The 24,049-nt window shown below is 38.2% G+C and overlaps 1 protein-coding gene across 1 annotated transcript in view; it reads left to right on the top strand.

The window, feature by feature from the left end:
* The window catches only part of LOC140187003 (coiled-coil domain-containing protein 87-like), a 47,658-nt gene that overhangs the window by 8,443 nt on the left and 15,166 nt on the right, over positions 1 to 24,049 (top strand). The window contains exons 4-11 of the mRNA XM_072241864.1: positions 5,326 to 5,576; positions 9,828 to 10,062; positions 10,152 to 10,245; positions 12,713 to 12,807; positions 13,402 to 13,559; positions 16,111 to 16,243; positions 18,688 to 18,888; positions 22,108 to 22,224. Of these exons, the coding sequence (XP_072097965.1) occupies positions 5,326 to 5,576; positions 9,828 to 10,062; positions 10,152 to 10,245; positions 12,713 to 12,807; positions 13,402 to 13,559; positions 16,111 to 16,243; positions 18,688 to 18,888; positions 22,108 to 22,224 (1,284 nt within the window). The remainder of the gene's footprint in view (positions 1 to 5,325; positions 5,577 to 9,827; positions 10,063 to 10,151; positions 10,246 to 12,712; positions 12,808 to 13,401; positions 13,560 to 16,110; positions 16,244 to 18,687; positions 18,889 to 22,107; positions 22,225 to 24,049) is intronic.

Raw genomic sequence — 24,049 nt, 5'->3', positions numbered from 1 at the left:
GTGGAACCTGATGTCTCTGCTTTAACTCAAATTCCCCCCCCTCCAATATATTTTCCCCAATATCTTTTCTATCCAGGCTATTCAACTAATCATCGACCTTCAGCAACCAGCCTTCATTGTAGAGTACAGTTACCATTGCACCTTAGCATGCTATTCATGGGTTTCTATCATGCTCTTGGTATCTTCTACCTTCGCATCAGCTGTGGTCAGGTTTGGTGTGGCCAGCTGGCGTTCATGTCTTTGGTTCTCTGTAATTACACGGGTATTGAGTAGACTTGATCTCCCATTCTTTCTGAGGGGACAACAAGAAGGTGAGTCGTACAGTTTAACTTGAGTCTGGTGTTTCCACTGGCTGCCTTGCTGAATCTGCACAGAGACACAAGTGTCACTTGTTAAAAATACCATCTGTGGTCCTATTGATCTGGGAGCAAACCCTGCCTTCTCAGGTAGCACCCTCACCATGACTTGGTTAGCCAGCTGTGGGAGGACTATCTCCTTTTCCTCCGGCTCTCTGATCAGCAATATGCTGCTGTTGCTTTGCACGGCTCTTCACATCTCCATGTAATCTTGCTAAATTGGCAGCTTTAGTTTCTTTCTATACACTTGTGCTCCTTCCTCTCCTCTTTCTGTAATCACCTCAGGCAACTGCACTACTTCTAGCAGTTCCTGACTGTGCTCAGCGTCTCTCCTTTGGACCTCCTGATATGATTGCCGCATCTCGCCCTGTCACTCCTTCCTGCTTGGAGCTGTGGTCTCGCTGTGGACCGTGCTAGCTGCTTTGCGGGTCACACACATTAATTGTCCCTGTCTTGTCCACGTTATTTCTCCCTTTCCTGAATTTATAACAGCCCCTGCTTCCCTTAGGATGTCTAATTCAAAGGATAGTACCCTCATTATTTGGACAGATCCAGAAATATACTGGAAGCTGCACGAAGCCAATTTCGAGTACTTTGGGCTGGCTTCGTTGTTTCACCTCCTGCAGTGGTAATGGAAATTACCTCTCAGAGCCTGAGCAAGGTTAGTTCAGTTATCGGTACTAATCTGTGGATGACCAATACTGACAATAGAGGCTGCTGTCGGCCATTTGTCTGACCTCATCAGCTCTATAATCTGGTCAGAAAGATTAGAAAGAGAGGGTGCTGCTGTTTACTCTGCCTGCTTTAGTAAGTGATTTTTACACTTTCCTCGTTTTTCAGAGCACTGCCTCGAACCATGGCCTGAGAAGCCACAGCTTTAATAAACCATCTCCTTTACCCTTCTATGTCTACTCCAGCAGTTCCTTGCTATGTGCCCCAGCTGCCGGCACACAAAATAAACCCTCTGTGATGTCACAGCAGCTGCATCCACTATATCCACTTTACGATTTCTCTTTGGTCTATCTCACTGGCCCATGAAACTATCGCTGAGTAGGTCGACCCCACTGCTATCCCTAAATCTAAAATTTCCTGGTGGCTGAGCTCAGGCCTTCCTTCATCATTTTCAGGAAGACTGGGTCATCCCTCCCTGGATTATACAGCCCCGAGTACTCCTCATACACTTGATACTTACGTTCTGCATAATCCATGTCTTGAATTATCAGCTCTTTGAATTACTACCATTATCATTCCCCAGTTAACCTCACCTTCCTCGAGTCACTGCCTCACTTCCCCTTTAAAAGTGCGATATCTCTCTTCATTGCTGGCGTTCCCAGTAGTTGCCCATGTACCATCCCACACCCCCTGAGCCATCCTGTCCCACATATTCCTCAGGCACTTCGCATTTACCAACATATGTATATCTTTAGAGTGTATCTGGTGAATTTCAACCATTTCCTCAAACTTGCGCCAGGATTCTGAATTCCCACGTACAACTTTAAGTCAGGGCAACTCTGACAAAGTGCAAACAGGAGAAAATCTGCAGATGCAGATATACCCAAAATGCTTGATTTCCCCCAGGAGTGAAGGGTTTATGAATGGTGGTAATCAGGATCAAGGGCTGGCTTGGGTCTTAAGGTTCTCAACCTCACATCCCTGACCTTAATAGGTGCCATCCTGGCAAACACATCTGGATAAAAACCTCTCCCTGAAATATCTCAACACTAATTCCCACACGATGTAAACCATAAATGACAGATACAAATTAAACAGTACACACTTAAAAGCACAGAGTATGTACTCTGCAACCTGCCACTTCTGTGTATCTGAACTCATGCTGCATTCCTTTGCAGGTAACTGTTACAAAAAGGTGCACGCACACTTGCAAAGACATTATGGTAAAGTACAGCACTTTCCCTTCAATAACCACCCTTTGCAACTGGGTGTTCCATCTCACCAAATTAACACACAAAGTTTTATCTCTTACATAAACACGTGCATGTGCACTCATTATCTTTATATATACCAGTTCAGCTCTTCATGTTCACGATATTTAGTGATCCTGTACACCACCGACCTGATCAGGTCCAAGTGTGAGTGCTAATTTTAAAAAAAAACTCACCCACTTAGACTAATATCACTGGCCACGCGGTGGGTCGCAAGATGATATCCCACACTTGACACCAAATGTTGTTGCGTGAATGAAGTTACCGGAGAAAAGCACTGGTAGATATAAAGCAGTCTCTTTATTTGACAAAATATCACAAATAAACTGCCGGCCTTTGGAGTCGAGGGAGGGAGGGACAGATGGACTGACTTATTCACTTTCAGAACAAGCTGTGCTTGGCCCAGCACTACACAACACTTTGTGTTAAATATCAAAGAAAAATTCAGGACTATTCAAACAAATCCATATTTACTATGTTTTCCTTGAACTACATGTAACAGTTTCAAATTCCTGGATCTTCCCACCATCAAACCCAAAATAAGTGTTAATTACTGCCGTATCCATGCAATGGGATGTGGATTGGATTCGTGTATATGTAGACAACTAGTTAAGTGCCTGTTTCCTGATCTGCAGTTTACTATTCTGAGCTGCATTTTAAATTTAATTTTCAATGTGTATTCGAATCTGAAGGTTGGTCACTAAAATCAATACTTTGCTACGTGTCCTAAACCCAAAAATCGCTCCAACACCCTGTTTATACCTCAATGTTATAGATCTTCATCGCACCTCTTCAGAATCCTTCACTCCAGGGAAAATATGCAGAGACTATCCACCAATCTCTCTGTATAATTAAAGTCCTCCAATAGAGGCAGTGTTCTGGTGAATCTTCTCTGCACTCCATTGCAATCACATCCTTCCTGTAGTGTAGCAACCAGAATTGCATACTTAGTGCAATCTAAACAATGTTTGGTAAAGTTGCAAAATAATTTCCCAATTTTTATATTCTGTGCCCTGAACTACAACTCCCATCTATCGCTTCTGCCATTTGCAGGGGACTATGGACTTAAATTCCATGGTCCCTCTGTTCATTACTCCTTATTGCCCTATCATTTTCTTTTTTTTTCAATCTTTTTATTAGTTTCATAAAATATAAGCATAAAATAACAATAATACAAATAGTTAGAGATACATTGTTGTACTTAAGATGAGTAATTATAAGACCAAATAGTAGAAATTGACAAAACTCCCAATCGTGTAGGATAACAATGAATAATACAGGACAAAAAAAAACTGAAGAAAAATCATGAAAAAGAAAAAAAAAAGAAAAAAAAACAAACCCTACCCCAAAAAAAACTAACCCCACCCCAAAAAAAACTAAACTAAACACAATTAGACAACTAAACTAAACTAAAAGACTTGGGCAATTCTAACAACGTAAAAATGGAAGAGAAGAAAACCTTAGTGTCGACGACTCCATTCCTCTCAACCAACAGTACAGAGAAATAAAATAAGTCTGGAAATGGTCAAATTACATCATATGAAAATGTTGAATGAATGGCCTCCAAGTTTCCTCAAATTTAATGGAAGAGTCATAAACCACACTTCTAATTTTTTCCAAATTCAAACACAACATAGTTTGTGAAAACCAGTGAAATACAGTAAGAGGGTTAATCTCTTTCCAATTCAGCAAAATGGAACTTCTAGCCATTAAAGTAAGAAATGCAATCATCTGGCGTGCTGAAGAGGTTAAATAATTTGAGTCTATCATTGGTAATCCAAAAATAGCAGTAATTGGATGAGGTTGTAAATCTGTATTCAAAACTGTTGAAATAATATCAAAAATATCTTTCCAATATTTTCTGCATATGGCCTACTCCTTACATGCCTAAATGCATTACCTTGCACTTGTCAGGATTAAATTCCATTTGCCATTACTCTGTTCATCTTTCTGATCTCAATCCCGTTGGAGCCTTAGACAACTTTCCTCATGCACTACAAGATTTTGTGTTATCTACAGATTTATTAATTGTTCCCCCTACAATAGACAATAGGTGCAGGAGTAGGCCATTCAGCCCTTCGAGCCAGCACCGTCATTCACTGTGATCATAGCTGATCATCCACAATCAGTACCATATTCCAGCCTTCTCCCCATATCCCTTGACTCCGCTATCTACGCTTCCTTTCAAGTCATTTTGTTACTTCATAAACAACAAAGATCCCAGCACTGGTTCTTCCAGTACAGTACTTAATCATGGACTTCCAATAAGAAAGCAACTTTCCACCACCATCCTCTATCTCCTATCACCAAACGAAGTTTGGAACATGTAGGACTGCTTGCCGTGGATCCCATGTGCCTCAACTGTCTGGAGTTGCCTACCATGCAGGACTTCTTCAAATGCCTTACGTGTTCCATTTTGACAACATCTACACGTTTGTAAATACTTGGGTTATGACCAAAGGAAAAATGGCTGGATTTAGTGCAAGGGTGGTTATTAGGTGCATCAAAAATCACACTTAGAAAAATTAGCAAAAATAGTGAGAAGAAAACTGCCAAAATTCACAAAATGTTATCTACCAGAAAACACAATAATAGCTCTGTACTTATTCTTGTCCAGTGTGAACTCCTGACAGTCCCTATTTCTCTCCCCAGAGGGTGATGAGTTCCTTTTTATTCATCACTAGGACATACCATCTTTATTTACCAACAAAGTTACATATGAATTAGAATATGATGCACCCCACAACATCATGGTATTATGAAATGAACTGAAGTATCTATGTTAAATGCAGTACCGTATATATTTGTTAAGTTAGACAACCTCTTCTCCTCCACTCTCACCCTGAATACCGGCGTGCCTCAAGGCTGTGTGCTGAGCCCTCTTCTGTACTTCCTTTTCACCTATGACTGCATTCCTGTACTTTAAAGGAATAACAAACTAAGTCTTTTGAATTGTGTAAAGTACTATTTTGAAAATTGTCCTATTTCTGCCTAAACTAATTTTGATCCGGTGTTGTTATTTATAGGGAGGAATCATTCTATCAGATGTAAAGTTCCTCTGGAAGGAATTTGAGCTCTATTCTCATGACGGTACTTTGACACAAATGGAAAACCAAGAGCTGAGCCGACGAATGACTACACACATCATTACAGTGTGTGAACAGCTATTCCTTCACTATCTTCATATGGTGAACGTAGTGAGACAGCATTCTGTTTTCACTGATGAGGCCAACCTGAGTAGATTAAAGGTCCAACTTGCTCATGATTGCACTAAGTTGTAAGTTTTGCAACTCTCGTTGTGTATTTTATTCTCAGTTTTATTTCACAAATTTCTTTACAGAAATTAGTTTGAGAACATGAAGTGCAGTACATATGTGCATAATTAATTGATTCCTATTCTTCCCTTCTGTCATCTGATTTCTGAATGGACATTGAACCCATGAACACTACCTCACTACCTTATTTATTTCTGTTCTTTTGTACAACTTATTTTAACTTAACTATTTATATAAATAAATAAACAAACAAACAAATATATATATACACACACAGATACACACACACTTAATGTTTTTTTTCTCTATTTATTTATCATGTATTTCATTGTACTGCTGCCATAAAACTGACAGGTTTTACAACAAATGCCAATGATATTAAACCTGATTCTGATATTACAGGGGAGATGCAGCAGATAAACAAGCTATTCAGCCTAATCAGACCCATGATATGTTTTGTACTCCACTCAAGCTCTTTCCTCACCCAGGGCTATCAGTATACCCATTTCTCTCTGAATATTCCTTGTCTCAGCTCTATTAATGCACAATAATATTTGCTTTATAATTCCCAGGCTGTAACCTACACATTCCCATTCATAACTTGAGTACAAAAATTTCTTCTAAATTCTTTAGTGGATTTATTGATGACTGTAGGTTCAGAAAGAGACTTCTGTTAGGTGAAAACTTATATATAAGGAGGCACAATAAAGCTCTCAAATTTCACCAAATCTCCCGTTGCTATAGGTGATAAGCAAGGAGGTTGAAAGCTGATCAATTTCTTCCCAGGGAGGACATAGCAAACCATGACTGTTTCACTAAACTGAAACATACAATTCTTTTATCCAGTGACCATTGTTGCCAGGTGGCAGATTATAGATGCTCACGTTTTTTTTTTTGATATTTTAAATACATTGCAGTTTATTTTACAGACTTCTTATCGTTAGCTTAATTAAGAAGATTGTTAAACACTGCTGATTTTCACAAAATCCTTTCTTTGAAAGCCGGTTCCTAACATGTTTCCTGCTCTTTGCAGTGGTGAACAAAGCCTTTTTTAATAACATTAAAAGAAATTCTGCCTTGTACTTGAGATTAAATGAATGCTTGTTGTACAGAGGAGATTGGCTCTCCCCATTTATGCTCATGTACAAATAGAAATAGTCATATTTTCAAGTAGAGCCCAAGATGAGTGTGGTAACCTGTCTAAATGACTATCATTCAGTGGCACTTACATCCACAGTGATGAAGTGTTTTGAGAGGCTGGTGCTGAAGCATATCAGCTCCTGTCTCAGAGGCGACTTGGACCCGCACCAACTTGCCTACTGAAGCAACAGGTCTACAGCAGGTGCTATCTTGTTGGTTCTTCACACAACCCTGGAACATCTGTGATGCATACATCAGGATGCTCTTTGTCAATTACCCATCAGCATTTAACACCATCATCCGCTCAAAACTAATCAGTAAACTCCAAGACCTGGGCTTCAATATGCAGTTGGGACCTCCTTGTGCAATTGAATCCTGGAGTTCCTCACTTGTAGACCCCAGTCAGTCTGGATTGGCATAAAAATCTCCTCTATGATTTTCATCAGCACAGGAGCACCGCAGGGATGCGTGCTTACCCCCTGCTCTACTCGCTTTACACCTATGACTGTGTGGCTAAGTACAGCTCCAACACCATATGCAAGTTTGCTGATGACATCACTGTTGTGGGATGTATCAAAGGAGGTGATGAATCAGCATACAGGAGCGAGATTGAAAATTTGGTTGCGTGGAGTAATAACAACTACCACTCACTCAATGTCAGTAAGACCAAGGAACTGACTGCAGTCTTCAGAAGAGGGAATCCAGAAATCCTTAAGCTAGTAATCATAGGAGGGTCAGAGCTGGAGAGAGTCAGTAACTTTAAATTCCTGGGTGTTCCTTTGTCACTATCTCAGAAGATCTGTTCGGGATCCAGCATGTAGATATAATTGCGAAGAAAGCACGACAGCGCCTCTGTTTCCTCAGGATTCTGCTGAGATTCGGAATGTTATCAAAAACCTCGGCAAACTTCTCTAGATGCATGGTGGAAAGTGTGCTGACTGGCTGTACTGTGGTCTGGTATGGGGAGCCAATGCACTTGAGTAGAAAATCCTATATAAAGCGGTGGATTCAGCCCAATACATCACAGGTAAAGCCCTCTGAAACATTGAGCACATGAAACAGTGCCTTATGAAAACAACATCCATCAGCAAAGATCCTCGCCACCTGGGCCAAGCTCTTTATCTCACTGTTACCATCAGGTAGAAGGTACAAATGCCTCAGGACTTGCACCACCAGGTTCAAGAACAGTTACTACCCTTCAGTCATCAGGCTCTTGAACAAAAGAGGATAACTACACTCATTTAAGGACTCTTTTATCTTGTTATCTCATACTTGTTATTTATTGCTATTTATTTATATCTGCACTTTCACAGTTTGTTTTCCATTGATCCTGTTTACAGTTACTGTTGTTTAAATTTGCTAAGTATGCCTGCAGCAAAACGATCTCAGGGTTGTATATAGTGATATTTATGTACTCTGATAATAAATTTTATTTGCACTTTGAATTCATTGTATCAAAGCATTTTCTTATTTTTCCTGACTCTTATTTGATTTTCCTTGGCTTTATTTTACTAAAAAAATGACTGAGTCCTTCTCTGATATGCAAGGGTATCACTTGTGTACATTTTCACTACACCAGTTCCATTATTCCTTTGTTTCCTTTATAAAATGGCGAAAAGAATAGCGCACATTTCTAGTGTTGTCTAACCAAAGTTTTATATTAGTTGACTATAACGTACTTTTCAATTCTTACCTCTTGAAATAAATCCTGGTGCCGGATCTGATAACTTTCCTGCTTACATATTCAGTCCTGTGAAGACCAATATCTAACCTCTTAACCTTGTTATGTACCCCCACTGCCACCTTTAAGGACCTTTAGACAAGTATACCAAGGTCCTTCTATTGCTCAATATACCTGAGGAACATCATTCATGGTGTATATCCTAACCTCATTAGTACTACCAGAATCTGTATAGTAGATTTTAAATATTGTTGTCCATTAATGATCTTAAGTTTTATTCTTAGCCTCTCAATCATCTTTCACCAATCTACTAACCTATTTTTGTAACTCTTGGGGGTCATTTTTTAAAATTTAAAATGCATCACATATAATGTGAGTTGATACTTCAAAATTATACCTGTTGACAACATTTTTACTGAGGTTCTTTGATGCTACACTTGGCCAAATTCTGCCATGCTGTCAAGAGTGGTCTCCCACATCTCTCACTGGAATTCAGCTTTTGGATCATGTTGTGGCGCCACGGTAACATAGCGGTTAGCATGATGCTTTTACAGCTGGAGTTCAATTCCAGCATCTTCTGTAAGGAGTTTGTACATTCTTCCCATGACCACGAGAGTTTCCTCTGGGTGTTCCGATTTCCTCCCACTGTCCAAAGACATACCAGTAAGTGGGTCATTGTAAATTGTCTTGTGATTCAGCTAATATTAAATAGGCAGCTGGATGGCGCAGCCCCTTGGCCTAGGAGGACCTGTTCTGCGCTATATCTCTAAATAAAAATAAATAAAATTAAAATGATGTGGTCTGAAGCTTAAAGACAGTGGCAGAAACTATACTGGGTATTAGTGGGTAAGAGCTATTACAAAGCACCATTACCAATACTCTCCATTGTTGTGCTGATTAAGAGTTGATTAGCCAGATAATTAGCTGGCTTGGGTTTGTCTTGCCTTTTATGAACAGGGTGTATCAAAGAGATTTTCCACATTACATTGCAAATGTCTTGACAACAACTTGGTTAGAGACTCAGCTAGCTCCACAACAAAAGCGTTTAAAGATGATCTTTATTTGTCAGTTGTGCATCAAAACATACAGTGAAATGTGTTGTTTGCGTCAATGACAAACACATTCTGAGTGTTAGTCATGTTTCCAGTGCCAACATAGCATGCCCACAACATACTTGAACAAAATATTACCTTGGGTTAAATCCTGGGGTGATAGAATCCTTTGGAAGCTCCTACGGAAATTACAGGAACGTCACATTTTGCCTTTGTCCTTAAGATTAGCTAATAACTTAGAAATAAGGGCACAGAATTCTGTGAAAAGAGTAATAGAAAATAGATATTAGCTCTGAAAAGACTGAGTACAATGGGAGGGCTGAATTAATTTTAAGCTCTTCTGATTCAACTATTTTTATGATTTTTTAAAAACTTTAAAGCTTGAATATGCGAGCTATAAAACGTCAAGTTTCTAAAGAAATCAAGGCCCTGCGCAAATCAGGAGAAACTGATGACAACATTTCTGAACAAGAAAATGCAGGCAAATATAAACCTATGATCAGCAAATCAACATCTCCTGAGGCTCCTTTTACCTTCAAGTACCTCTTCAACCTTAGCCGACCCAAGAGACCACCAAAACCAAAGAAGCAAACAATAGAAGGTGACCTTAAGGAGGTTGGTCAAATCTTACAATGTGAACTGCAGAATTTGGTCATGGAGATTGAAGGAATTTTTCTCAATTTTTGCACCATGTTTCTTTATAGATCAACGACAGTATTCCACAGCTGGATCTAATGCAGCTTTATAATGTGATACTTCATGAAGCTGAATCATCTGGCAATCACAAACCAATGGAGAGTAAGAGATTATTCTTTATATTTTTTTACTATTTAGAGATTTTGCACAGTAGCAGGCCCTTCTGACCTTTCTTGTCCATGCCACTCAATTTCACCAATGTGACCAATTAACCTACTAACCTGTACATCTTTAGAACATGGGACGAAACCCACGCAGTCCCAGAGAACATACAAACTCCATACGGGCAGCAGAGGAATTGAACCCAGGCCGCTAGCGCTGTACTAGCATTATGTTAGCTGCTGTGCTACCTGTTGTGTATTCAATAGTTCAGCAATGTTTGAGTAATCTTATATTGTTTAATCAAACATTGTTTAAATAATTCATTATAAGTTATACGTGCAAATACATGAATTGCATACATCATCGTACTGCTGTGTGATAAGCATGCACCTCACTTGAAGTAAAACACCTTTCGGATTCTCATGTCTTCCTTCGAATTAGTTTAATATTTTGAAGTTACAAAACATTACACTACCGAGCTCCAATTCTTTTTAAACATTTTATTAATTACATGTTTACAAAGACATGATGCAAAAATGAATCTGCCCTCACAGATGTTCCATGGAATCATTGCACGGTGCCAACTTTCAGAATACTAGCGAGGGAAGCTGTAATAGCTATTTTTTTTCTTAACATCAAAGGAATATTTATAGTTGGTCACATGGGTAGTTTGTTTGTGTCACTGGTCACCCCCAGTGTAATGCAGGCAGAATGTTAGAAACAAACATCCCCCCAATCTCAGCTGTGTCTTGGCAGAAAGTTCAGGATGTACAGTGAAAGGTAAGTGGAAACTAATTGCGTCATAAAAAAGTGACTGCATTGTTTATGAAGTTTGTAAGTAAAAGTTGTTTGCATTTTTACTATTAACACAGGACATAGCTTGGCATTTTCATTTTGGCATTCATGAGAACAGCAATCCCGCTAAAAAGTTGGCATATATCAGAAGGGATCTCCCTGCCAAATGTTGAAAAACCATTCAAAATTAAAACAAGCTACCAGTCTTCCAATTTCTATTTTCCCACAGCCAGTAAATTAACAGTGTGATACTCTTTAAAATGCCTGGACACATCTTTGAAGCCAGCCTGCTCAAAATCTTAGATTTAGGGTAAAAGGTGAGAGATTTAGAGAGGATCTGAGGGGGAACCTTTTCACACAGATTGTGATTTGTACTTGAAATGCACTGCCTGACAGAATGGTGAAAGCAGAGTTGCTGACAGCATTGAAGTACTTGAATCACTTTGGCATTAGAAGATCACAGGCCAAGTGCTGAAAGATTATGGAGGGGTGCCCACTGTTCATTGTGGATGTGGTGGGCCAAATGGCTTGTTTTCAGCCTGTATGACTCTGAGTACAAAATCATGTGAGTACCTCTGACTCTGATCTAGGACCCTTATTGAGAGGGATCAACTGACAACCTAAACATGCTCCAGCCTTTGAGCAATTGAAGCTTTGTTCCAACTCCAGCAAGACTCGTGTTACAAAGTTTGTGGTCGCACTGCAGGTTCATGCTCACCTGAAATTTCTGGTGGATGCTTCGAGTATTTTGACTTTCAAGGCCTAGCTAGAAGCCTGAGAGAAAGAGCTAAGACAGAGGAATTCTCAAACCTCTACAGAATTTGTGACTAGACACTGCAAAATATGCCAAATTTAACTCAAATTGTGGGGTTTCATTTGTGTGATTACACAGATACCTGTAGTCTGAAATATGCAAATGGTTTATATGAACTCAAAATTCTAAATCCACAAACTACTTTGTGACCAAGCATGGTGTTGATTTTAAATCAAGGAAGAATTGAGATTTACTCAAAGACATTGCCCAATCAACAGTCAACAGTGGTGACCAATAAAAGGAGCATGGAACAAGATCAATACCCCATCAAATAAATCACTATTTGTTCTCAAATATGATCCCATCAGCCTCAGGCTTCTGTGGTGAACATAGGAGAAATGGCCACAAACTCTGCGGCTAGAAAGTGATTGCCAACCTCTGCATGTGACTCTGGTTGTGCAAACTAACTTGAATCAATGTTGTGAATGGAGGTTTGCCAGCAGTTTACTAAATAATATTGAGCATTATCATAAACCATAAAGTGATTTCAAAACTTCAACATGTACTTTAATTTGTAAGTCAAATTAATAAAGGATTTTTAAAAAACTATCAAGGTAGAGTGAGGATAGTCTCATTTATACATATAATACAGTGGCACGGTTCAAGGATTAAACTATCATGAAGAGGCCTTGGATTAGAGTTCCAGGTACCTTATATTGAGCCTAACTTCACTGCAAGAAAAAAAGGTCAAAATTAAAAGAAATCATTGTGTGAATGGAAATAACTTCATCTGTGAGTTCAAGGTTTGGAAATAGATGGCCATTTCAGTCATTGCTTGACTGATACAACTTCACGGACTGAAGAAAAGCATATTTCAAAGGAAGTCTGCAAATAATTAACATCCTATTTTGTCTCCAGTTGTTGCAGTACGAAATCTTAATCTTCAAGAACAACAAAATAAAGAAGTTTACGTAACCAAAAAAATGCAGCTAGAACATCAAGTAAATGTAAAGGTAATATTAATAGTATGAAGGTGTTTTTTAAAATTGTACTTGTGATCCTTCTTAGTTCAGCTCTAATCACCTCTGTGTGGTGGAGTCCCTGGAAGGCAGCATCCATCACTCAGGACCCTCACTGTCTGGGATATGCTTACATTTTGCTTACAGGAGCCTGAAAACCCGCACTCGATTATTTAGGAGAAGCTTCTTCTCCTCTGCTATCAGATTCCTGAGCAGTCCATGAACCGATGATTTTTTTCACACTATTTATTTGTAATTTATAGCAATTTTTACATCTGGACTGTGATGCTGCTACAAAACAACAAATTTCATGACATATAACTGAGTTGTAATAAACCCAATTTCTGTTCCTCTAGGGGTAGTGAAATGGTTAAGGAGTTTAAAACTGAAGTATAATAGACTTGTTTTTCCATGTCGAGAATTTGGCTGAAGCACTTTGACTGCTGTTATATATGGAATTCAGTTGTGTAACTAGTGTTTTGTGATAACCTTATCAAGGTGATGGTAAAACTGAATATAAGTAGTGAAAAATATTTGAAAGGGTTTGTTGGAGTTAATATGATTAATCACATGTTGTCTCTATTTCAGAATTGGAAATTAAGTCAAACTACAAAAACTGGTTTATCAGAACAGCAAAATAGCTGTTCCTTTAGCTCAACCTCCCACAGCAATTTGTTGCTTGGTTTCTGCAAAGAGAGAAGAAATGAAGGAAATGACCCTTTGTCAATTGCTGATGATCTGCAGAAGTAAGCCTCACAGAGCTCTCTGAATTTGTTTATCGCGGGGCAATATCCAAGTTGTGATTGTAAAATAATTTATGAAGCTTACGATTTAAATAGATAAGTTATGTATTTGATTGTTGAGATCATCCTTGCAGTATTTTGTCAATAAGATAACAAGACTGGTGTAATGCAGGAGTAAATACAAATGCAGTGCTCTGCCATACAAGGTGTGAACTGAGAGTGGCTGAGTTACAAAGTACAGCCCTAACAATCATGCATAAGGGAAAAAAAAGTCAGACTTAACAGACTTTGCAAAAAATTGCAACATTGTGGGTGAGAACATCAAGGTAAATATGGTTGATCATTCTATGATGCAGTCCAACATTGGGATCAATCTCTTCCACCATCTCATCCATTCCCACTATTCCCACTCCTGACCCCAAAATATCATTTCTCTTCTTTTTATTCAGTGACACTAAATTACAGTTCAGCTGGTACATTTGGACTCTTTTGTATTGCTTTGATTTAAGCTTGGGCATGACAAGGGCTGGATGTTCTTATCAACCGTGTTCAAAAGCCTCAGGACATGGGACCACCATTTTTGCAAACGTAGTGGCCTGGAGACGTAATATTGAATTGTTGTACATCTTGAAGAGGAATAAATTTCAGTATGTACAAAGCAGGATTATCAGGATTATTCAAAAATCTCACAGCCCGATTTGTAATATGCTTAAAAAAAGCTTTCTTAATTGAAAATTAATAAAGTTGTGGCAGAATTTGGTCTCACATAAAATTCTCCTGTCTCATGGAAGAGTGAGATTTCTATATAGATCAGTCTACTGTCTGAAAATCACCTGTGTCAAGCAAATGGACAGCTTAATGAATGGTCACGGTAAACTGGTACAGAGTGCTGTAGATACTCCTCTTAAACCGATTTTCATTTGAACTGCAAGGTTAATGTGTGGCATCATTGGAAATTATAGCTGACTTTGGGTACTGGTGGGAGTGACATCATTTGATGGTTTGGCAAATGAACAGATGGATTATTTTTTTCATTTTCTTTCTTGTGTAATTCAAACCCATCTGTTTGTCAAGCTAAACACTGGGAGTATAAAACTGAACTGCCGTGTTTGACTCATGGTTTGTCTTATTGTCTTTAGGATTGGTTAGAGAGGGGTGTGATTGTAGAGAGAAGTTACTTTTTCATACAGATAGAACCCTGACTCTTACTCTAAACTGTAGGAACTTCTGGATCTTTGACCACCCTCCCTTTAACTTTAATCAAGCAAACTGATACCTGTATTCCAAGCTTACTTTTCTCTCAAGACCTTGAATGTATTTTAGCTTTTCAAATTCATGCCTATTTTTGCTGTTCTCAAAACTATCAAATGGTGATTTTCACGATTATAACAAAAGTCATCTGTCCCACCTTGTCTTCCTTGACCTGTCTTCAGCTTTAATACAGTTGACCACACCATCTTCTATCAGGACTTCTTCACCATTGTTCATCTGAGGGCAAGTATGCAGGCTTACTTCTCTTATCTATACTGTTACAGTCTGTTATAGTTATTAGTTTCTCAATTCACTTTCACATCATTACTTCTGCTGCTCAGAAGATCAGAAATACCTCCTATTTCTCTCCTCGGCAGCAGAATGTGAAAATACAAAACAATTTTCACTCTAGTTTCGTATACAGCTCCACATTAATTCAGCCTTTTTGTTCTCTGCACTGTCTCTAATTGTTGGGCTGCTCACAGATAATGGGAAAGGAGCAGAAATGTGCTTCATCTAAATATTCATAAAAGCAAAATCATGTTCTTAGGTCCTACCAGTCTGCTCTGGTCACTAGCCATGAAAAAAACTCCTTCCTATCGAATAACTGAAATCGAACCATATATTCGCAAATTTGGGGCTGTATTTAACCCTCAAATTAACCTTGGGGCACACATCCACATTACTGTTCTACCTTGTGTTCTTTAATTAAACCCCCATTTGAGATGGCTACCCTGTCTACCTTCTCAGATTGGGGCACCCTGTCTTCAACAGCTATGCCCTCAGCTACCAGTGATCTATGTTCTGGATTTCTTTGTTTAAAGTTCTTTGCTCCCCTATTCCTCTTCCTGTGTTTAATAAGTTTCATTTTCTTTGTTTGTTGTAATCTCTTTTGTACTTTAGGATTCCACCTACCCAACTGCTGCTTTTCCACTTTGATCTCATACCTTCTCATAAACTGAGCAGTGCCACTCTTTACTGCAACCCTCTGCTCCTGAGACCTGAAATTTGACTTCTCTATTGGATTATAGTTTTCATTACGTGAGGCAAATGAATATGGGCACGAATGACAGTAAGAATGGGTGAATTTAAAAACACTGGAATATCAGTTTATATCTCCACAGATAATGAATTGTGGAACTACTTAGCGTGAATGCCTAAGGACACTGTCTTCATGTCCCCAAAGATCCAAAAGATGTCACAAAATATTTCAAGTCATTGTCAGTGAAAAATACAAGGTATAATGTAGATATAAAAAAGAAATGCTCAGCAATAAATAACAGTTATTATTGATTTCCTTTAGCTTGTTGCAAATTTCTACAGTTGGTCAAGGGGTTGCCACTGATCCAGAAACAACTCTTCCTCCTCTGATTGAAGCAATCACGTATGATAGGAGTAATGAAATTAAAAAGTATAAGCAACAGAAAATGCTGAAGGTACATAATGTGAAAGAAATGAATACTGTGTTAAATATCCTAAGTGAACCAGTAACTTTTCTAATCTTTGAAGAGCATCTGCTTAAAAACAATTCTTCCCATGGAAAATACGTATGCTAACTTTTTCTCTCTAATACACGCGTCTTTGTGGATATAATTTAGAATGCAACATTGAAACAGCGAGCTGTTGGTCTTTCCTCTCATCGTGGCAGGAGTGATACCGCTCTTTCTCTTGTTAGTGAGAAAGAGAGAGCCTGTCTGAGATGTCGAAATGTTGGGAAGGACAGTAGTTTTTAATGGATCATAGTTCATGGTCTCTGGGGGCTTTGCTATTGCTTGCATGGTGGGTGGTGGAGGTTGATGCTTTTGTTGGAGGGAGAGGGGGGAGGTTTGATTTTGCAGCTGCTTGTGCATGGGAGGGGGGCTTTGTGGTTCTAACGTTTTCTGCCATTCTTCGGGGTTGTTTATGTTTCGTGGATGTCTGCAAAGACTAAGAATTTCAGGTTCTATATATGATCTCTGAGATTAAATTAAACCATTGAATCTTTTAAAAACATGTATCATATTTTTCAAAACGAGTGTACTTTTTGAAGCAAAAATAATCTTACCTTTCTGTTAGCAAAACATAAAATAGACAGCAAGGCATCCTCCACCTCCAGCTGCAGTGTAATTCCATTTGTTCCCAATGTAATAGAGATATTCACTTTGTTCTGGCTACCCTTCTCCTTCCTTTCGAAAATTTATTTCTTCTCTTTTTCCCATTTCTGGTGATGAGTCTCCAACCTGAATCCTTGAGTTTATTTCTCTGTTCATGTATATACTGTATATATTCTGCTTATCTCATCGTGTGTTTCTGGTGTTTTCAGCTTTTACTTTACGTCTGGCGTTATGCTGTGGAAGCAACTGATTTATTTTACCATTTCTTTCTGCCTTATGCATAATTAATAAATCCTGTTAAGTTTGCTGGGAGACAAAATAGAATTGGACGAAATGGCTAGTTCCTTCAGTCATTTGGGCAAGTATAGCTATATCAATGAGAAGGTTTTGCTTCTCACCCTGACCCTTTTATGTTTAGTCTATTTTCACTGTAATTTTATTACAAGAAATGAAATTGGCTTTTTATGGTGAAATTAATGGCATTAGTGTATGCAATTGCTGAAAATACTAGATGCCTCATTACAAAGGAGCATTTTATCAATCATGCTGACATTGCCTTTAATACATCGCCTTATGTATAATATACAGTACTGTATTTTCTGTCTCAGTATATCATGACTCTTGTGTCAAATGAGAAAAGAACAATCACTAATGCATTGTAGTCATCCAAATGTAGAGTTGTGGTTACTTCCAGGTTAGGGAATACTTTTTGTCATATGCTTGTACTGATTAGAGATTAATGAGATTTCTTTTTCTGTCTTTAGTGTTTTATTCCAAATATATTGGTTGGCGATGAATTGAAATACCATCAATGAAAATGAAGTACTTAGAAATAAAAGAGAGCAGAGAAATATGAAAAGGTCCTTGCATGTCACTTTGCATTACCTTTTTGGCATATTTTCACCTTTTGCCAACAGGAGTCCATTAGACTTCTGCAGTATTAGCTTTCCATCTTCTGCAGTTGTGTTCTAATGAGACTGCCAATAAATATTCCCTATACAATGTATGGTAGAAATGAGCCAGCGACATTAAAAGCAGCAGTCATTGATGAAAAAGTTTGGCAAGGAAGGTAGAGTTTTACCTCGATTTGTGTTTCACTCTGCTGTTGATGCTATCCTGAATTAATGCCCTTCACTCAAGTGAAGCAATTAACAGTCTCACTCACACACACAAACAACTGCTTGTAAAAATTAAACTCTTCATTTTCGGCCCTTGTACCGTATATACTTTAAAGATATTAACATCAAAGAATCATTGTGGTTTTCTAAATGTTAAATAATCTCTGACAATATAATTTAAACCACATGCTATACAACTAAAAGATTGAGGTTTTTTTCATAATGAACAGTACCTTGTAAATAGATTTTCAGTTATCAAGATTTTGTACCAAACCTGTATTCCAAAATAAGTTTTATACTACGCAATGTTTTAATATTCCATGTTGCTATCTTCAATATAGTAACCTGAATAAAACTTAACAATACCTTGTACATTTTTCAGTTGCCCAATAAATATTTACAACCGATTCCAAAATGTAACATAAATATATTAAAGTAAATAACACAGTTTTATGTTAGGTAACATATGAAAAATAAAACTGAACAATGTAAATTATGAGTCCTGACGAAGGGTCTCGGCCCGAAACATCGACTGTACCTCTTCCTAGAGATGCTGCCTGGCATGCTGTGTTCACCAGCAACTTTGATGTGTGTTGAATGTATTCTATGATTTCTGTGACTGATTTGCAGCTCAAAAATTTTATGTAAAATGTCTGCTTTTTTTTTTAGGAACTTGAGGAAGAGGAAAAAGAACTAAAGCAGAGAGTTCAACCAAAGGGGCCAAAACACGTACAGCCAACTATTGTCAACATCAGATTGTCCCAAAAGATGATGGCACAAACAGCAGATGTTCGTGTGTCAGACAGACAATTTACTGACTCAGTCTGTCTTGAGACATATCCAGCTATATATGATCACCAACATGAAGAGGTATTGTAATACATAAGAATATTGTTTGTTTTAACAAAAAAGACATGGGTTGGATCTTTCTGGGAAAAATAGAGCAATGTGTTAATGATGCATGTTATCATTAGTGGCTAAGAAAATTAACAATTTTATAGATTGAAGAGGTTAGCACAAGATGCAAATTTACTCAGGAGCCTCAGGACTCCATCACTAAGTTCAGGGACAGTTATTACGGCTCAGCCACCAGGCTCTGGAACAAAAGGGAATGATTTCACTCAACTTCACTTACCCCATTGTTGAAATGTCCTCACAGCCAATGGACTCACTTTCAAGGTTGCTTCATCTCATGATCTCGATATTTATTGCTTTTTTACTATTATTATTTTTCTTTTTTTACTTGCACAGTTTGTTGTGTTTTGGACATTGAATGAACACTGAAGTTGTTGCATTTTTAAAATTGATTCTATTATGATTATTATTCTGTGGATTTATTGAGTATCCTCATGAATGAAAATGAATTTCAGGGTTGTATATGGTGACATATATGTACTTCTGATAATAAATTTACAATGAACTTTGGTAAACACACAAAACTGTAGATGCTGGAAGCTGAAACAGTGACAAATACTGGAAGAACTCAGCCAGTCTCTGTTAACATTGTTTAAGCAGCATTTAGAGAGGCATGTGGACAAGCAGGGAACAAAGGGATGGATATGGACCACGTATAGGCAGATGGGTTTAATTAAAGTAGTATTATGGTTGGCATAAACACTGAGCCGAAAGGACTGTTCCTGTGACGTACTATTTTATGTTCTGCGTTCTATGTTCGGTCAAAAAGCATCTGTAGAAAGAGAAGTTAGGTCACTGATCTGATGAGGAGTCTTCAACCTGAAACATTAACTTTTTTTTCCTTTTCGCTGACTGAGTTCTTTTAGCATTTCTGTTTTCGTACCACAATGTGCTGGTGTGTTTACTTTTTGCATCAGTGATAACTTAATCCTGAACCTCCCTAATGTTTTTCAGGGCTTGCTAGATTTGCACGTTAAATTTCCTGCAGAATTTATCTCTTGAAGCTAACAGCAACAATGCTGTATTTGTGATCATTGCTAATGTTGTTAATTAAGCTGCCTGGTCCAGATAAAGAGTTGAATATCTGGGCTCTCATTCCTTCAACTAGTAAAATAGGATAACATTGTTTCAATATTATCCTTCCCCTTTTCAATCCAGTCTTTATATTCCTCTTTTTGTTTCTTTTACCTTTGCTGATTTGACTCATTTTCCTCAGTTGTTTCCCTACTGTTCTTTTTTTGTTCTTAAATCATATTGTTTGAGGAGATTCACACTTGATCTTGTGCAATAAGGTTCCAGTTGCCTCCCTGCCTTTGTTAGCTCATGTTCCTGGCAAGATTCATTATAAATCATACCTGAGCATGAGGTTAGAGAAGCAAATGTAACATGTGGCATATGCTGTGAGATGCCCTTTTCTAATAAGATTTATTTTGTAAATAAATATTTGCATTCAATTAGCACTTTTAACAGTATCTATACATCACAAAGTGCATACAAATGAAACATTTCCAATCTTTATCTGTTGTTGTAGAGAGAATATGTCACTCAAAATTTCCCCATTCCAGGTTCCCACAAACAGTAATGTAATAATGACCAGATAAAATCATGATGAGACAACTATTTAGCCAGGACGTAGAAAGTACTTCCTTGCTCCAACCAAGAGGGTAGAAGAGACTTTAAAAATCTCATATGGAAGACAGCATCTTTGGCAGTAGAGTACATCTTGGCACATCTTTGTGTTATCAACCTAAATTTTGGACTCGGGTCTTGGAGAAGAAGGATGCTTATGTGAGAATGCTGTTCTTGGACCACAGTTCAGCATTCAACACCATAATTTCATTCAGGCTTGACAAGGAAGCTCAGAGACCTCAGCTTTCACCCTGCCTTGTGTAGCTGGTTTCTGGACCTCCTGTCTGATCACTGGCAGGTGGTAAAAGTGGGCTCCCTCACCTCTGCCCCTTAACACAGGTGCCCCTCAGGGATTTGTCCTAAGCCCTCTCCTTTACCCTCTGTATATTCATGACTGTGTCGCCACCCACAACTCCTATCTGCTAATTAAATTTGCTGACGATACTACACTGATTAGCCTACCTCAAATAATAACGAGTCAGCCTACAGAGAAGAAGTCATCATCCTGACACAGTGGTGTCAAGAAAACAGCCTCTCCCTGAATGTCGCAAAAACAAAGGAACTAGTTGTGGATTACATGAGGAATGGAGACAGCCTAACCCCTATTGACATCAATGGATCGGGGGTTGAGAGGATGAACAGCTTTCAGTTCCTTGGCATAAACATCACCGAGGATCTCACGTGGCCTGTACACACCGACTGTGTGGTGAAAAAGGCACAACAGCACCTCTTTCATCTCAGACAGTTGAAGAAGTTTGGTATGGGCCCTCAAATCCTAAGAACTTTCTACAAGGGAACAACTGAGAGCATCCTGACTGGCTGCATCGCTGCCCATATTGGGAACTGTACTTCCAACAATTGCAGGACTCTATAGAATGTGGTGCGGACAGCCCAGCGTATCTGTAGATGTGAACTTTCCGCTATCCAGGGCCCTTACCAAGGTGTGTAAAAAGGGCCCAAAGGATCACTGGGGACCCGAGTCACCCCAAGCACAAACTGTTCCAGCTGCTACCATCCAGGAAACGGTACCGCAGCATAAAAGCCAGGACTAACAGGCTTCGGGACGGCTTCTTCCACCAGGCCATCACACTGATTAATTCATACTGATAATATTGTATCTCTATGTTATATTGACTGTCCTGTTGTACATACTATTTATTATAAATTACTATAAATTGCACATTTAGACGGAGACGTAATGTAAAGATTTTTTACTCCTCATGTATATGAAGGATGTAAGTAATAAAGTTAATTCAATTCAATTCTATTTCAAAAGCAGGAATGCTCCTTGACATTGCATGATCATAACATGTCTTGATTATTTTGCGATATTTAAAAAAGGCTTATAGAAATGGTTTATTTTTAACTTCAGGCAAACAATTTTTCTTGTGGTTATAGCAATACTTGAATAGTTGCACATTTTTATCTTTCAATTCAACAGCTGGGAAAGTCAGGTATTGTTCTGTGTTGACTTTTATGAATTACAGTTTACGGAAGAGAAAAGAGCATTATTTAACACAGGGATATTTCATATAATTTTCTTAGTTTGACCAGGAAATGGTAAAAGCAATGGACAAAAACTTATATTTTGGAGAAGAGCTACAAGAGATTTATCAGGACCTGTTGAAAATGATCCCAAATGATCACCTGTTATTTGATGAGGTAAGAAATATTTTCAGATGGGGAACTATTTTCAAATACTTGGCAACATAGACGTTTCTTAGAAAGTAAAAAATGAAGAACAATACATTATTTTTTATTTTTTGTTTAAAAGAAATTGTTTTCCACAAACTTAACAGTTTTACCTGGGAAGTGGTACAGAAATGCAAAGCTCATGCTGAAGAAATTAAGTTTTATTTTATGTAAGACCGAATTGTGATAAATAATTATAAAGAAAATTAAAGGAGAATCTCTTTGGTTACAAGCAATAATTTGACAAGAATTTTACCAGACTAAGGGTAATAAAAACTATCGAGTTGGAAATTTGATAGCAAAATATATTTCTGGTTGTGATGTTTGTCACATGAGTTTAAGATTTTCGTTACAAAATCGGTAGTAGGCAGCGCCCTAGTCTGCCCATCCTAAGGATGAAAGGAAGTACTGGAGACATCTAGAGCTGAGCAGAATTTGACAAAAAATTGCACTGTTCAATTCCTATAATGAAGCCTACTATAAAGAGCTGCTAACTTGTAGACTTTTTGTTATTTTAGAATCAATTATTTATGAAGTAGGAGGAGTACAATGGTGCTAGAAAGTTTGTGAATCCTGTAGAATTTTCTCTATTTCTGCATAAATATGATCTAAATGTGATCAGATCTTCATGCAAGTCCTAAAACTAGATAAAGAGAACCCAATTCAATAAACAACACAAAAATATTTATGAGAAAATCCAATGTTACATGTATTTGTCAGAAAAAGGATGTGAACCTTTTGCAATCAATGAGATGAGATTGGATGTGTGGGTTGTATAGGTGCCCTGTCCTATAAAAAAGACACGTAAAGTCAAGTTACTGAGTAGCGCCCAGTCTTCTCAATAAAGATCTGTTTATGTGCACCAAGCTTCAATTAAAACAACTTTCAGGGGATCTTAAAAGAAGAATTAAAGAGATGTATAAAGCTGGAAAAGGCTACAAAAGCATTTCTAAAGTCCTGAATGGTCATCAGTCAACAGTAAGAGGAATTGTCTACAAATGGAGGAAACTCAGTACTGTTGCTTCTCTCCCTAAGAGTGGGCATCCTGCAAAGATCACATCAAGAGCACAAGTTGCAATGCTGAAAGAGGTGAAAAAGAATCTGAGGGTAACAGCAAGGTATCTGCAGAAATCTCTAGAACTTGCTAAAGTCTCTGTTCAAGTGTCCACTCTAAGAAAAATAATGAACAAGGATGGACACCACGGAGGAAACCACTGCTCTCCAAAAAAAAATTGCTTCATGTCTCAAGTTTGCAAAAGACCACCTGGGTGTTCTATGCTTCTGGAAAAAAGTTCTGTGGGCAGATGATGCAAAAGTTGAACTTTTTGGCAGAAATGCACAATTCTATGTATGGAGGAAAAAAGGCACTGCACACCAACACCAATACTTCATCCCAACTGTGAAGCATGGTGGAAAGAGCATCATGGTTTGGGGCTGCTTTGTTGCCTCAGGGCCTGGACAGTTTGCAATTGTTGGGGGAACAATAAATTCAAAATTGTATCAAGACATTTTACCGGAGAATTGTCAGGGTAGCAGCCCTTCACATGAAGCTTAATAGAAGGTGGATAATGCAACAAGTCAATGATCCAAAAAAAAACAAAAGTAAATCAACAACAGAATGATTTAAAAAGAAGAAAATTCCTGTTTTGGAATGGTTGAGTTAAAGTCCTGACCTTAATCCTGTAGAAATGTTGTGGAAGGACCTGAAGCAAGCAGCTCATGCAAGGAATCTGTTTTTTTAAGGAGGAATGGCTTAAAATTCCTCCTAGCTAATGTGCAGGGCTGATCAACAGTT

The sequence above is a fragment of the Mobula birostris genome, chromosome 23 (assembly GCF_030028105.1).
Source record: "Mobula birostris isolate sMobBir1 chromosome 23, sMobBir1.hap1, whole genome shotgun sequence".
Lineage (NCBI taxonomy): Eukaryota > Metazoa > Chordata > Chondrichthyes > Myliobatiformes > Myliobatidae > Mobula > Mobula birostris.
The sequence above is the reverse complement of the archived record's forward strand: the minus strand, read 5'-3'. Positions and strand labels throughout refer to the sequence as shown.